Source organism: Rhinoraja longicauda, chromosome 6 (genome assembly GCF_053455715.1).
Source record: "Rhinoraja longicauda isolate Sanriku21f chromosome 6, sRhiLon1.1, whole genome shotgun sequence".
NCBI lineage: Eukaryota > Metazoa > Chordata > Chondrichthyes > Rajiformes > Arhynchobatidae > Rhinoraja > Rhinoraja longicauda.
Window position 1 is genome coordinate 46,149,461 of NC_135958.1, and position 14,236 is coordinate 46,163,696.

The 14,236-nt window shown below is 44.7% G+C and overlaps 1 protein-coding gene across 2 annotated transcripts in view; it reads right to left on the bottom strand.

Annotated features, from left to right (window-relative positions):
- gas7b (growth arrest-specific 7b) overlaps positions 1–14,236 on the bottom strand; it is a 530,610-nt gene that overhangs the window by 165,265 nt on the left and 351,109 nt on the right. For both annotated transcript variants that reach the window (XM_078400926.1, XM_078400928.1), the window contains one exon: positions 5,408–5,485. In XM_078400926.1, the coding sequence (XP_078257052.1) occupies positions 5,408–5,485 (78 nt within the window). The remainder of the gene's footprint in view (positions 1–5,407; positions 5,486–14,236) is intronic.

Consider the following 14,236-nt stretch of genomic DNA (forward strand, 5'->3'; position numbering starts at 1 on the left):
ATCTTGGTTGCAGCAGCATCACACACACATAGACTCAGACAACACGAAAAACATATTTTATGCAGAAATTACACACATTACACACAGACAGTAAGAAGGAAAAAGTGCACAAAAAAACGTGGCATTAGTGCAAAATGCAATGGGAAAATAATTAGTCCACCGCTGTGCATGAGTAGTCTGTAATATTCCATTGTTCAGCTTTGATTAGGGTTGTGCAGGTTTATGGTTGTCGGAAAAGTAGCTGTTCCTGAATGTGGTGGTGTAGGTTCAGGCTTCTGTACCTCCTGCCCACTGGCAGCAGTGAGGAGAGGGCACAGCACGGATGGCAAGGATCCTTGCTGTTGGATGTTGTCTTCTGGAGACAGTGGCTCGTGTAGCAGCTGTCAATGGCGGGGAAGATTGTGTCCGTGATGGACCGGGCTGAGTGCACCACTCTCTGCAGCTTTTTGCAATCATGTGCTTTGGAATTGCCACACCATGCATCCAGTCAGAGTAGTTGTGTGAAAGACAGCTGTGTGGTTTTAGAACAGTTGGGATTAGGGTTGCCAACTGTCCCGTATTAGCTGGGACATCCTGTATATTGGGCTAAATTGGTTTGTCCCGTAAGGGACCCGACCGCCCATGTCCTGTATTAGGCCTGGGGGGCGCAGTAGGCCCGGACACTGTAGGTCTCTGGACACTGTAGGCCCAGGACACTGTTGGACCCTGGACACTGTAGGCCCCAGACACTGTAGGTCCCTGGACACTGTAGGCCTGGACACTGTAGGCCCGGACAGTGTAGGCTTGGACACTGTAGGCCTGGACACTGTAGGCCCGGACAGTGTAGGCCCAGGACACTGTAGGACACTGTAGGTCTCTGGACACTGGAGGACCGGACACTGTAGGTCTCCGGACACTGTAGGCCCAGGACACTGTTGGCCCCTGGACACTGTAGGCCCCAGACACTGTAGGTCCCTGGACACTGTAGGCCCAGGACAGTGTAGGCCCGGACACTGTAGGACCGGACACTGTAGGTCCCCGGACACTGTGGGCCCGGAGACCTAGGCGCTGCCTAATGGAGGTTGCCTCACTGGCTGGGTGAGGTCACGTGGGGCGCGGGGCGATGACGTCACCTTGTCCCTTATTTGGGAGTGAGGAAGTTGGCAACCCCTAGTTGGAATGAACGTTGCGCTGCTCAGCTCTGGGGTATGAACCAATTGGTAGCAACCTGGCAGCAGGTAAATGCACTGCTTGCAGGGGACTGGATGCATCGTGCTACATGTTGACTGATGTCATGGATCCTACAACCTCTCTCCTCACCTCCTGCTGTTACTCCATTATTTTGTCTGGCAGTGCAGCTTCCTCCAGCCCCAACCCAGAGATTTATCCGTGGCAACAAGCTTAACAATGGTCGGTGGCAGCTGAGTATTGGAATCTCCGGGATAAAAAGAGCTGTGCAGCCAAGCAAAGAGAGGGGAGACAGCAGTGTCTACCACCCTCCTACAGTAGATGATGAGGCAGACTGTACCATCCACACAGTCAGTTAACACATAGAGCAGGACCTGCCCATCCCCACCAATTGCCCACACTCATATTGCTGGCCAGAAGCATCAGTGAGCCCCACATTACAGCACATTACAACCACATTACAGCATTGAGTGGATGAACTGCTTGCCCAGCCCACTAGGGTTGCCAACTTTCTCACTCCCAAATAAGGGACAAAAGGTGATGTCAAAGCCCCGCACCCCACGTGACCTCACCCAGCCAGTGGCCACGTGCTCCCACTCCACCAATGGCGGCCGCCCGGGCCGGGAGGTGGGTGGGTGGCTACACATCCTCCGTTAGGGGGCGCCCGGGCTTCTGGACCTACACTGTACGGGCCTACAGCGGCCCCTGGGCCTACTGTGTCCGGGTGTACAGTATCTGGGCCTACAGTGTCTGGGCCTACAGTGCCCGGGCCTACTGTGTCCGGGCCTACTGTGTCCGGGCCTACAGTGTCCGGGCCTACAGTGCCCCCCGGGCCTAATACGGGACAAGGGCGGTACCATACGAGACATACCAATTTAGCCCAATATGCAGGATGTCCCGGCTAATACGGGACGGTTGGCAACCCTACTGCCCACACACACAACACCAGCCCTCCAGACTGCAGGTAAAAAAACTTTCTATCCATTACACCATCATGATTCCTTTTGATGTTGATGCCATTACCATTCACATTTGTGGTAACACAACCTGAATACGAATATCAGTCTTTCATAGAATCTCAGAATACTATAGCATGGAAACAGGCCTCTCTGCCAACTCATCCATGCCAACCAAGGGGCATTAAGAGCAGTTTGAAGAATGGTCTTGACCTGAAACGTCACCCATTCCTTCTCTCCACAGATGCTGCCTGTCCCGCTGAGCTACTCCAGCATTCTGTGTCTATTCCCAAGGAATGTCCTCTGCACCCACTCCAGAGCTATCACCTCCTTTCAATAGTGATGAGAATGGCAGAGAATACTCCAGCTGAGGTCTGAACAAGGGTTATAAAGTTGGAGCTTTGCATTCAATGCCCTGTTTCGATGCTCATTACTGTATTACACATGCCTTCCTAAACAAGTTATCTGCCAGCATTGCTCCCTTCACGGATCAATAGATTTGTACTCCAACATCCCTTTGTTCCTCAATACTCCCTAAAACCCAATCATGACACCTGTCCTTGCCTTATGAAAGGTCCCAAAATGCATGACCTCAGATTTGGCTGAAATAAACTCAATTCTTCAGCCCATTTCTCCAACCCATTGACATTTCTTGGCAGCCTAAGTTTACCGTCCACACTATCAACAACCCGGCCAATCTTTGTGACTTCTGCAAGCTTACTGACCTTACCCCCCACATACATCATGCATGTTTAATGTAATTAGCAAGGTTCACAGTACTGTGTCTGAAGAAGGGTCTCGACCCGAAACGCCACCCATTCCTTCTCTTCCGAGATGCTGCCTGACCCGCTGAGTTACTCCAGCATTTTGTGTCTAGGTTCACAGTCCTGATCCCTGTGGGACTCCACTAGTCACAGGCACCCAATAACATAAACAACCATCTATCATCACCATCAGTCTCCTTTCCCAAAGCCAATTTTGAACCCAGTTTGCCAACTTGCCCGGTTCCAAAGGGCCCTAACCACTTGAATCAGTCACCCACATGGGACCTTGTCAAAGGCTTTGCTGCAGCCAATGTAAATCAAAACTACTGCCCTGCCCCCATGGGTACACTTTGTTACCTCTGCAAAGAATGCAGTCCACTTGTCAGGCAGGATCTGTCCTTGACAAAGCCAGGTTGGCCATCATTGATTAGTCCCTTCCTTTCCAAGTGATCATCCTCAGAATGATCTCCCTCAGAATGTTTGTCAGCACTTTCTCAATCGCTGACATTAGGCACACTGCTCTGTAGTTACACATTTTCCCCTTGCTGCTTTCCTTAAAAGGAGACCATATTTGCTCTTCCACAGTCATCTGGCACCACACGTGTCCAGGAAAGATTTCCTTGTGTCTAACACTCTGTGGCATCGGGAATCATGGTGAGTTATTTTCTAATGTACTTCCTCTGTACATCTGTTATGTGGTCTTCAAGTAAAGTCAATTAGACTAAAATATCAAACAAGAGACTAATTGCTAGAGGGACTCCATAAGTCAGGCAGCATCTGTAGAGGGAAATGGTTCTGTGTGGACTTTGTACGGTCTCCCCGTGACCGTGTGTGTTTTCTCCGAGATCTTCGGTTTCCTTGAAACATATAAGATTATTAAGGGGTTGGACACGTTAGAGGCAGGAAACATGTTCCCAATGTTGGGGGAGTCCAGAACCAGGGGCCACAGTTTAACAATAAGGGGTAGGTCATTTAGAACTGAGATGAGGAAAACGTTTTCTGTCAGAGAGTTGTGAATCTGTGGAATTCTCTGCTTCAGAAGGCAGTGGAGGCCAGTTCTCTGAATGCATTCAAGAGAGAGCTAGATAGAGCTCTTAAGGATAGCGGAGTCAGGGGGTATGGGGAGAAGGCAGGAACGGGGTACTGATTGAGAATGATCAGCCATGATCACATTGAATGGTGGTGCTGACTCGAAGGGCCGAATGGCCTAATCCTGCACCTATTGTCTATTGTCTATTGTCTCCCACACTCCAATGATCACTTGGAAAGGAAGGGACATCAATGATGGCCAACCTGGCTTTGTCAAGGGCAGATCCTGCCTGACAAAGTAAACTACATTCTTTGCAGAGGTAACAAATTTAGGTTAATTGGATTGGTATAATTGTAAATTGTCCCTAGTGTGTGTAGGATAGTGTTAATGTGCAGGGATCGCTAATCGGCACAGACACAGTGGTCCAAATGGCCTGTTTCCGCGCTGTATCTCTAAACTAAACTAAACTAAACTAAACTAAACTAAACTAAACTAAACTAAACTAAACTAAACTAAACTAAACTAAACTAAACTAAACTAAACTAAACTAAACTAAACTAAACTAAACTAAACTAAACTAAACTAAACTAAACTAAACTAAACTAAACTGGGGTGGCTGGCAGAAAGAGTTGAGAAGAGGGTAGGGCAAAAGCTAACAAGTGATCATTTTATCAGGGCCTATCAGATGGGAACAGAGACTAGAGCACCCTAATTGAAATTGCCCACTGAATGTCAGTTCAGGATTGGGGAACAATATTTCAGTCTATTCATTGGTTGACCATTCATCCGCGGACACATTGCAAAAGGGGTGCTCAACTAGTGAGCAGCTTCGTCAAATCAATTATCACAACAAATGCCAATGTTTTTAATGAACATAAATAAAGCCTCTGAACATACAGAGTCCAGCAACAGGAAATTAAGAAGGTATGGCCATAATTCACCTAATCAACCAATATTGAAAAATGACTTTTTCACCAAAACTCATAATCTGTTTTTCAGGCACAACACAAGTATTCCAGATACTGAATTAACATGACTACTCAATACATCACCTGTATGACATTGGGTATCAACACTTATTTGCATCATTCATTTCCATTTTCGTTCTATGCAAATACTTGTCATTTATTTTCTATCCATTGAGAACATTTGGCCCCCTCCTGTATGTTTTAAGTGTACCATTGCACCTTTGTAAATAGTGAAAATGTATTTTATGTTGTGATCAGTCCCCTATATATTTTAGCAGTCTACAGTTTTTCATAAATTAGACACAAAATGCTGGAATAACTCAGCAGGTCAGGCAGCATCTCTGGAGAGAAGGAATGGGTGATGTTTTGGGTCGAGACCCTTCTTCAGTCTCAGCCTGAAACGTCACCCATTCCTCTCCAGGGATGCACCCTGTCCCTCTGAGTTACTCCAGCATTTTTGTCTATCTTTGGTTTGAACCAGCATCTGCAGTTCCTTCCTACAGCTTTTCATGGTCTGTTCACCTGTAAGCATGGAATTCATCTGTGACATCGGACTCTTTGGGGTCCCTGGAGTACTGGTTGGCCTTTCCCAGGTTGTTTCTGTAAAAAAAGAACATCAGTATCAAAGAAGGCGTGTGACATAAATCAGCTCATACAGAATCAAATTATGGAAAACTGCTAAGTACACTTTGACTGACACTAAAGTCCAAACATTTAACAGCTTGCCTTGCCTTTGTTTGTTCAGCTAAAGCTTCTGAGGTAATAGATATCCAAGGTCTTGCAAAGTATCTACAGTAAACTGATCTTCAGTTCAGAATATTTCAATTAAATTGTTGGAACCCCTGACAGCATATTTGTTTAAACAAAGTGCCAAACAGTAGTTTGTTGTCTTCAACATTTAGCCAAGCAGATTTAGTCTTTCTGAGGCTCAACCTCATGTACGAAAGGTTTAGAGGGATCTGAACCAAACAGGGGCAAATGGGTCGAGTTTAGATGAGGCACATTGGTCGGCATGGGTGAGTTGGGTCGATGGGCCTGATTCCGTGCTGTGTCATTCCACGGCTCATGTTTTGATGCAATTTCACAGCAACTGCAGTTAACATGAAGTATTTTCAACTTCTTGTCTTTTGGGTAAAGGCAAGGCTGTACCAGATGATTACCATGGAATGAACTCAAGGGCACTCCCATCTCGAACAGTCATGGTCGAGGAGTTCCATTCAGCAGGTATTGACTGTTCTTCCAACCTTGGGAGTTCAGCTCCATTCTTGACAAAGTGCCAGGCCTGTCTCAATTCTACCCAGGCTAAGGTTACTTTGTTCACAAGCCAGAAACCAGAGCTTTCATCTCAAAGCTCGTCTAGCCTCATAATATTTTTCGCTATTCTGTACGCTCAGTGTATACACTGCCTATTAACCATGTTAAATGTTATTTTAATTAAAATTCTTTGCACTGTGAGGCTGCTTGTCTGGGGAATCAAGCAACAACATCCATATTCCCAGTGAATGTTCACCTACACTCTGGTTAAAGTAAACAAACACTTTAAGCAATCTTTAATCACAAAGGGAAATATTGCTATTCTTTATTTCAGGATAAAAATCACCATAAAGCAGATTTAATATTTATACATTATGGTTTTCAAATGGAATACCGAATGCTTTTGAACAAGATCAGATTGATGAATCTGTTCGTGTTTCAACAATGATACATGCATTTAACATTGGTGTTCTTATATTTTGCCCAGAAAAGCTTTTGATGTAACCGTCAAAGAAGCTGAATTGTTTGGGAACATTAATTCAACTTGCATGGTTCTAAAATAACTAAAATTCAGTAGAATAAAGTTCATTGTCAAATGTATAATACAGCAGAATCCCAGGTGTGTAGATTCAGACAAAATATAATTACGCAACATTGATACGAATTCTATAAGACAGTGCAAAGAAAAATACTTCAAAAACTAGACATTAGTGCAAAACACAATAGAAACAAGTGCATGACAGAGCAAGAGGTGGTACTTAGTGTTCCATTGCTGAGGCAGGATTAGGATTTTCCGTTTTTTAGTTTTAGAGATACAGCGCGGAAACAGGCCCTTTCGGCCCACCGGTTCCGCGCCGACCAGCGGTCCCCGCACATTAACACTATCCTCTACCCACTATCCTATACCCACTAGGGACAATTTTTTCATTTACCAAGCCAATTAACCTACATACCTTTGGAGTTGGGTTGGCAGGTCTATTCAAGAACCTGATGGTTGTAAGGAAAGCAGTTGTTTGTGAACATGGTGTTGTGGGTCCTCAGGTGCAGTCTTCTGTACCTCCTGCCCAATGGTAGCAGTGAATAGAAGGCACGGCCCAGATGGTGGGGATCCAATATGTTAGATGCAAGCTTGCTGAGGCACCACCTCAGATGCTGTTCATGGTGGGGAGGCTGTGCCAGGCTATGTCCACCACTCTGCACACTCTCACATTCCTGTGAATTGGAATTGACAGACCAGGCCATGACGAAATATCCTTCCCAACGGCCATTAGCCTATTAAAGACTACAACCTCCAAATAAGTTCTGAACTACATAGACTATTATTGTTATTATTGCACTATTATGGTTTGTTTGTATTTTATGTGCATGTGTGTGTGCATGTGTGTGTGTGTTGTGAACAAAGCTATCTTAATTGTCCCATGTTAATTCTAATTTATATATATATATAATGTAAAAAATATACTTTATATATATATTGATATATATTGTATATATAATATATAAAATATATAAAATTATATATATATATATCTGTGTGTATGGATGTTTATGTGTGTGTGTATGTGTGAGTATGTGTATACACACACTGAGCTTTTTATTCTCTCATTTATTACATTGTTTACAGTGTCCTATGTTTACATATTCTGTTGTGCTGCTGCAAGTAAGAATTTCATTGTGTAAGAAGGAACTGCAGATGCTGGTTTAAACCGAAGATAGACAGAAAAAGCTGGAGTAACGCAGCGGGACAGGCAGCATCTCTAGAGAGATGGAATGGTTGACGTTTCAGGTCGAGACCCTTCATCTGGGACATCTTGACTCTTCAACTTAACATAGAACATTACAGCAGAGGAATGGGCTCTTTGGCACATGTTGTCTGTGCTGAATATGATCCCCACTTAAACGACCCCCAACTGTCTACATATGCTCCACATCCCTCCATTCTCCCTCATCTTGCATATTTATGTGTCCGTATATAGCTTCTTAAATTCTACTATTGTATCTGTTTCTACCACCTCCCATAGCAGTGTGTTCCATGTATCTACAACTCTCCATTAAAAAACCCTGCCCCTCTCTACTATTGTATCTGTTTCTACCACCTCCCATAGCAGTGTGTTCCATGTATCTATGACTCTCCATTAAAAATCCTGCCCCGCACATCTCCTCTAAACGTTCTCCCTCTTACCTTGTAGCTAAGTCTTCTAGTATTAGACTTCATCCTGTTCTGACTGTCCATTTCTAATCCAATTTCCAAAAGAATGGAGACTTAGAGACGATTTGAAGCAATGTTCTGGATGGGAAGTCCCCAGGTGGTGTTGGGCATTAGTCTGCCCTCCCCACAACACCTCAGGAGAGTACAATGGAAGGCAGGATATAAAATCACGGTTTCTGCTTCGGTGAGTTAGATTAAATTTATCAGTGAAATTCAGCGTAAAGCATGAATCTAATTTTGTTACACATGCTTATTAAATTATACATGGTTAGAGCATTTGCTGCTGTGTGAAATCAGAGTACTCTTTGGATCTTATGTAATAGTTCACCTGATGTTGTTAAATCAAACAATTTTGGTTCAGAACCCCGTAGACAATCAAATGCCAGAATCCTCTCATCTCTTTAGTTCTGCCTGGTGATTTGAACTTCATGGCTTCAAAACTCAGTATATTTAGCAAGGTTAATGAATGCCGTTCCATCTAAAGGCAAATTACTCACTAATCGCATCTCCAAAAATGACATTTTAAATCTACGTGCAAATGGGATCTGTGCAACATCATTCTGCTCATCTATTGTTCTCAGTACTTTACCATTCACTGTGCCTTCCCCATGTCTATTTATTCCTTTTAATAGAGAACCAGCTCAGCTTTTGGTGCAATTCCATCTTTTTTTGTATCACCGACCTGACCACTATATGTGTCCGAACAGTCTACAGCTATTTTCTTTATTTTCAACCACACAAATAATTTGTGAATTCTCTGCAATAGTATTAATCCTGCTCACTATAGTTAAGTCTACCTCAGTGATATTTGGCATGAGAACACATTACTAAGCCCAAGAAAGACACAAAAAGCTGGAGTAACTCAGCGGGTCAGGCAGCATCTCTGGAGAAAAGGAATAGGCGATGTTTCGAGTCGAGACACAAACACAAACAGGCTTCCACTAGTTTCCAGCCAGTGATCCAGTTTTGTATCCAACAGGAGATTTTGGTTTGTGAGCATTTATGGAACAGTTTGCTGGAGGAGGCCTCACCTTTGCTAAAATTTCGTGTACAGGTGCTCCTCGACTCAGGGTGGGGTTACGTTCCGATAAACCCATCGTAAATTGAAAATATCGTAAGTCGAAAATGCATTTAATACACCTAACGTACCGAACATCATAGCCACCTAACCTACCCAACATCATAGCCACTTAACGTACCGAACATCATAGCCACCTAACCTACCCAACATCATAGCCACTTAACGTACCGAACATCATAGCCACCTAACCTACCCAACATCATAGCCACCTAACCTACCCAACATCATAGCCACCTAACCTACCCAACATCATAGCCACCTAACCTACCCAACATCATAGCCACCCAACCTACCCAACATCATAGCCACCTAACCTACCCAACATCATAGCCACCCAACCTACCCAACATCATAGCCGTGGCAGCTCCCAATCGTGGCGGACTGGGCATCACGAGAGAGTATCGTACCGCGTAAGACACTGCCAGTCTGAGCAGCAGACAGGTCTGCCAGTCCGGGAAAAGCCAGGAAAAAGATCAAAATTCAAAATTCAAAGTACTGTTTCTACTGAATGTGTATCGCTGTTGCACCATCGTGAAGTCAAAACATCGTAAGTCGGAGCATCGTAAGTCAGGGATCACCTGTCTATTGTACCCTCAGCTATCCTCTCTGTTACTTCATGCCAAAATTTCAACTTGCAGACATGATCTTCCCTGAACAAAGCTACATTGATTGTCCGATGCTAATCCTCATTTTTCTAAAGAACTGTTAATACTGTCTTGGAAGTTTTTCCAGCAACATCTCTGCCTACTAACCTGGCATATAATTTGGTTTATTTCTTTGCTGCAGGAGCCATCAATTCTGATTAGTAAACACTTTCATTTTGTGTGCCAATCTGCAACACCAATTAACCAATAGGGAACCAAATGCACACCTTTAACTGTGTGGGAGTTTCCGTATGATTCCCACACGCAAGACAGCATCAGTGCATAAACAGGCATCACATCATGTCAAGAATGCAGCAGTAATCAGGAATCCAGCATGCAAGGGGCAGCAGAATAGTCCCACATTGATATATCACCTGTGTAGGAAGGAACTGCAGATGCTGGTTTAAACCAAAGATAGACACAAAAAGTTGGAGTAACTCAGCGGGACAGGCAGTATCTCTGGAGAGAAGGAATGGGTGACGTTTCGGGTTGAGACCCGTCTTCAGAAGGAAGAAGAAGGGTCTCGAACCAAAACATCACCCATTCCTTCTCTCCAGAGATGTTGCCTGCCCGCTGAGTTACTCCAGCTTTATGTATCTACAGTATCTATGATATATCACCTCCCCGGTTCCATAAGCAGTATGCCAGAACTCATGGAGGAAACCCCAGTTTTCCAATAAATGGAAGATTGGACGACTGTGGACCTCAGTCATAACCAATCCACCACAGGAACTTTATTTTTTTTTCATCAGTGGATAGAACTAGTCTTCAATGTGTGACCTTATATAAAGCCTTATGAAAATCCAAACAGACAATGTCCACTGGTTCTATTCTACCTGTGATATCCTCAAAAAACTATAATTGCAGATTATGTTTGACAAATCATTATTTTATTCATTCATGTTAACTTTGTTTAATTGATATAATTTTTCAAAATGGCCTGTAATCACATCCTTTCTGTAAAACATCTCACATTCACCCCACCACAGCTGCTGTGACTCCACAGAATCTCTACCTCATTTCTTTAAAGGTTACAATGGAACCCCTGCACTCTCCAGAGATTGCTCCATCAATTACAGCATTTTAAAAGATGCCAAGCAACACATCCAGCTAAATCTAACTCTCTCTTCAGTCTGAAGGGTCACGACCCGAAACGCCACCCATCCCTTCTCTCCAGAGATGCAGCCTGTCCCGCTGAGTCACACCAGCATTTTCAGTCTGAAGAAGAGTCTCGACCCGAAACGTCACCTATCCCTTTTCTCCAGAGATGCAGTCTGTCCCGCTGAGTTACTCCAGCTTTTGTGTCGGTATTCGTTGACATACATCTTTGCTATAACTGTAGGTTCAGATATTCTTTTTATTCCACTGCTTTTGTTTTTCCACATTTTTGTTTTGCCGGTTTTGATTCTCTTCTTAATTCTCTTATTTCATCTTTGATGCTTTTTTTCCTAAAAATATGACTCCTGCGTAGAGCTGGAAATCAGTGTTAGCTACTTACTAAGTGGTAGGTGCGGAGCTGTACACTTGTTTACATGCACCGTCTCCATGGCAACCACTTAATCTATGACTACAGGCATGCTCCTCCTCTGCTTTCTCAGCAGGGTTCTCACTGTATGGCATTTCCAGCTCCAGCAACAACACAAACCTGACCTCACTCCGACCCCCTAAGATAGCTGTTGAAAACCATTGCAGGTACAAATTGCTGGTGTGGGAGTGGGGGCAGTAAGTTGATAATGTTGCTTTGGGAAAGAGGAAGCAATATCGCTTTGCTTGCGTAACTCTTGATACTCCGGTTGCAAAATCACCACTGTGTAGAGTTTCCATAGTGACACGATGGAACACAGGTGGTAGTCAGTTTCCTAGGTTACTTAACTATAAAAAGAGCCATTTCAAAGCTGCAGTGCCAGAGTTGCCCATTTTGTGACCGTATGCCTCGAGATATTATCTCCAGCTGCCCCTGTGCCACTGGTGCAGAATTTCCTGGGTTTTATAAGCAGTCCTGCACCCAACTGCCAGCACGTTTAAGTGCCATTAACTCGCAAGTTGAGCTCTGCTGGTGGTGTAGCCACGCTCTGCTGCTGCATTCCACAGGGATCCAACAGCAAAGCTGGAATGTGTCCAGATTCCCCAGCATCTAGGCACGAAGTCAAACCTCTGAAGATCTCTGATCTGTTGTGTTTCAGAATGGTTTCAGCATAGTGGCCCAGCTGGTGGACCTACTGCCTCACAACTAGAGGTGCCAACTATCGCACTCCCAAATAAGGGACAAGGTGACGTCACTGCCTCGTGCCCCACGTGACCTCACCCAGCCAGCGGCCACCTGCTCCCGCTCCACTAATGGTGGCCGCCCGGGCCGGGAGGCGGGCTGCTACACAACCTCCATTAGGCGACGCGTATTTTGGGCTAAATTGGATTGTCCCGTATGGGACCACCCTTGTCCTGCATTAGGCCCGGGGGCCGCTGTAGGCCCGGACGCTGTAGGCCCGGACGCTGTAGGCTCGGACGCTGTAGGTCCGGACGCTGTAGGCCCGGACACTGTAGGCCCGGGCACTGTAGGCCCGGGCCGACACGGTCCGGACCTGCACTGTCCGGACCTGCAGCGTCCGGGCCTACAGCGTCTGGGCCTACAGTGTCCGGGCCTACAGCGGCCAGGCCTACAGTGTCCGGGCCTACAGCGTCCGGACCTACAGTGTCCGGGCCTACAGCGGCCAGGCCTACAGTGTCCGGGCCTACAGCGTCCGGACCTACAGCGTCCGGGCCTACAGCGGCCCCCGGGCCTAATACAGGACAAGGGTGGTCCCATACGGGACAATCCAATTTAGCCCAAAATACGGGATGTCCCGGCTACCCTACTCACAACTCTAGTTCAATCCTGACCTCCGGTGCTGTCTGCAGTTTGCAAGCTCTCCCTGTGAGACCATGGGCTTCATCTGGATGCTCTGATTTCCTTCACATGAGAGTTGGTCGGTTAATTGGCCAAAATAAATTGCCCCCAGTGAATAGATGATAGAATCATTTCCCTGTCAGCTTTCTCTAGAACACAAGTCCTACAGCGTTGATTGTCTTGTGTGGAGAATAAAATAATATTAGTGCAAAATTAGTGTAAATGGGTACTTAAAGATGATCATGGGCTCTGTGGCCCGCAGGGCTTCTTTTCATTTTCCATGACCCTGGGCAACTTAACGCCAATGGAAAACAAAGAATAGAGTATCATTTCTCTATACAAACATTTGATTTATGATATGAATTTAAAATGTTTGAGTGGCTTCAATGGATATTTTTTTACATGTTCCAGAATATCGTCTTGTACAGGATAGAAGAGACATGACAGTCCCAACTTGAGAGGAATGCAGGAGGCAGGAGGCAGGAATTAAATTGCTTGCAGACCCCACAATCCAGAAGGGTTCACCACTTGGCTTTGGAATAATCTGGATTGCAGAGAGGGTAGAAGGGTTAGGTGGGAGGACCGTCAATAGATCCTAAAGGGTGTATGCTCTAATATTAGTAATTCATGTGTATGCACTAATACATTTGCTGTGCACACCAATGTGCTGCAAGCTGATTAGATGGAGGTTGAAATCTCCCTTTCATTGCTTAATTTGCCTTTGGTCTCCATAGTTTTTAAACTGTGGGAGATGTACGTTATTTGTACATGTATAATTTGAAGCTTACGTTAGCAGACTGGAAGAATGCGCGCCAGAAGGTGAATGCGATGATAATTTGGATCTTAACATCAAAAGCCTCCAACAATAAAGTGTTCAGGGAACTTTGTGCACATGATTAAGACTGGTTTATTTTCATAATTAATATGTTTGCGTGGAAGAGCTGTATAATTTTTGAGCCAAGCACGATTCAAAGATATTACTGAAAGTTATTGCTTATTGGTCTCAGGTGTAATATTTGCCTCGTTGCAGGTTCATGATATTGTGGCAATGTTTGTGTTGAAAATGAATTGATTTTTCCTGTGTGAAGATGTGGGTTTCCGTAGTCTTTGTTTTTATTCCATTGATCACATGTGTATATACTTGGCACCGAGACAAGGAACACATTCACGATTTTGATAGGAGGCAGACGTACTATACATTCATAAAGGGCAGAATATAGACACTTTAAAACCCATCTCCCTGGCTTATCAATATGGATTAATATACAGGACAAACCTG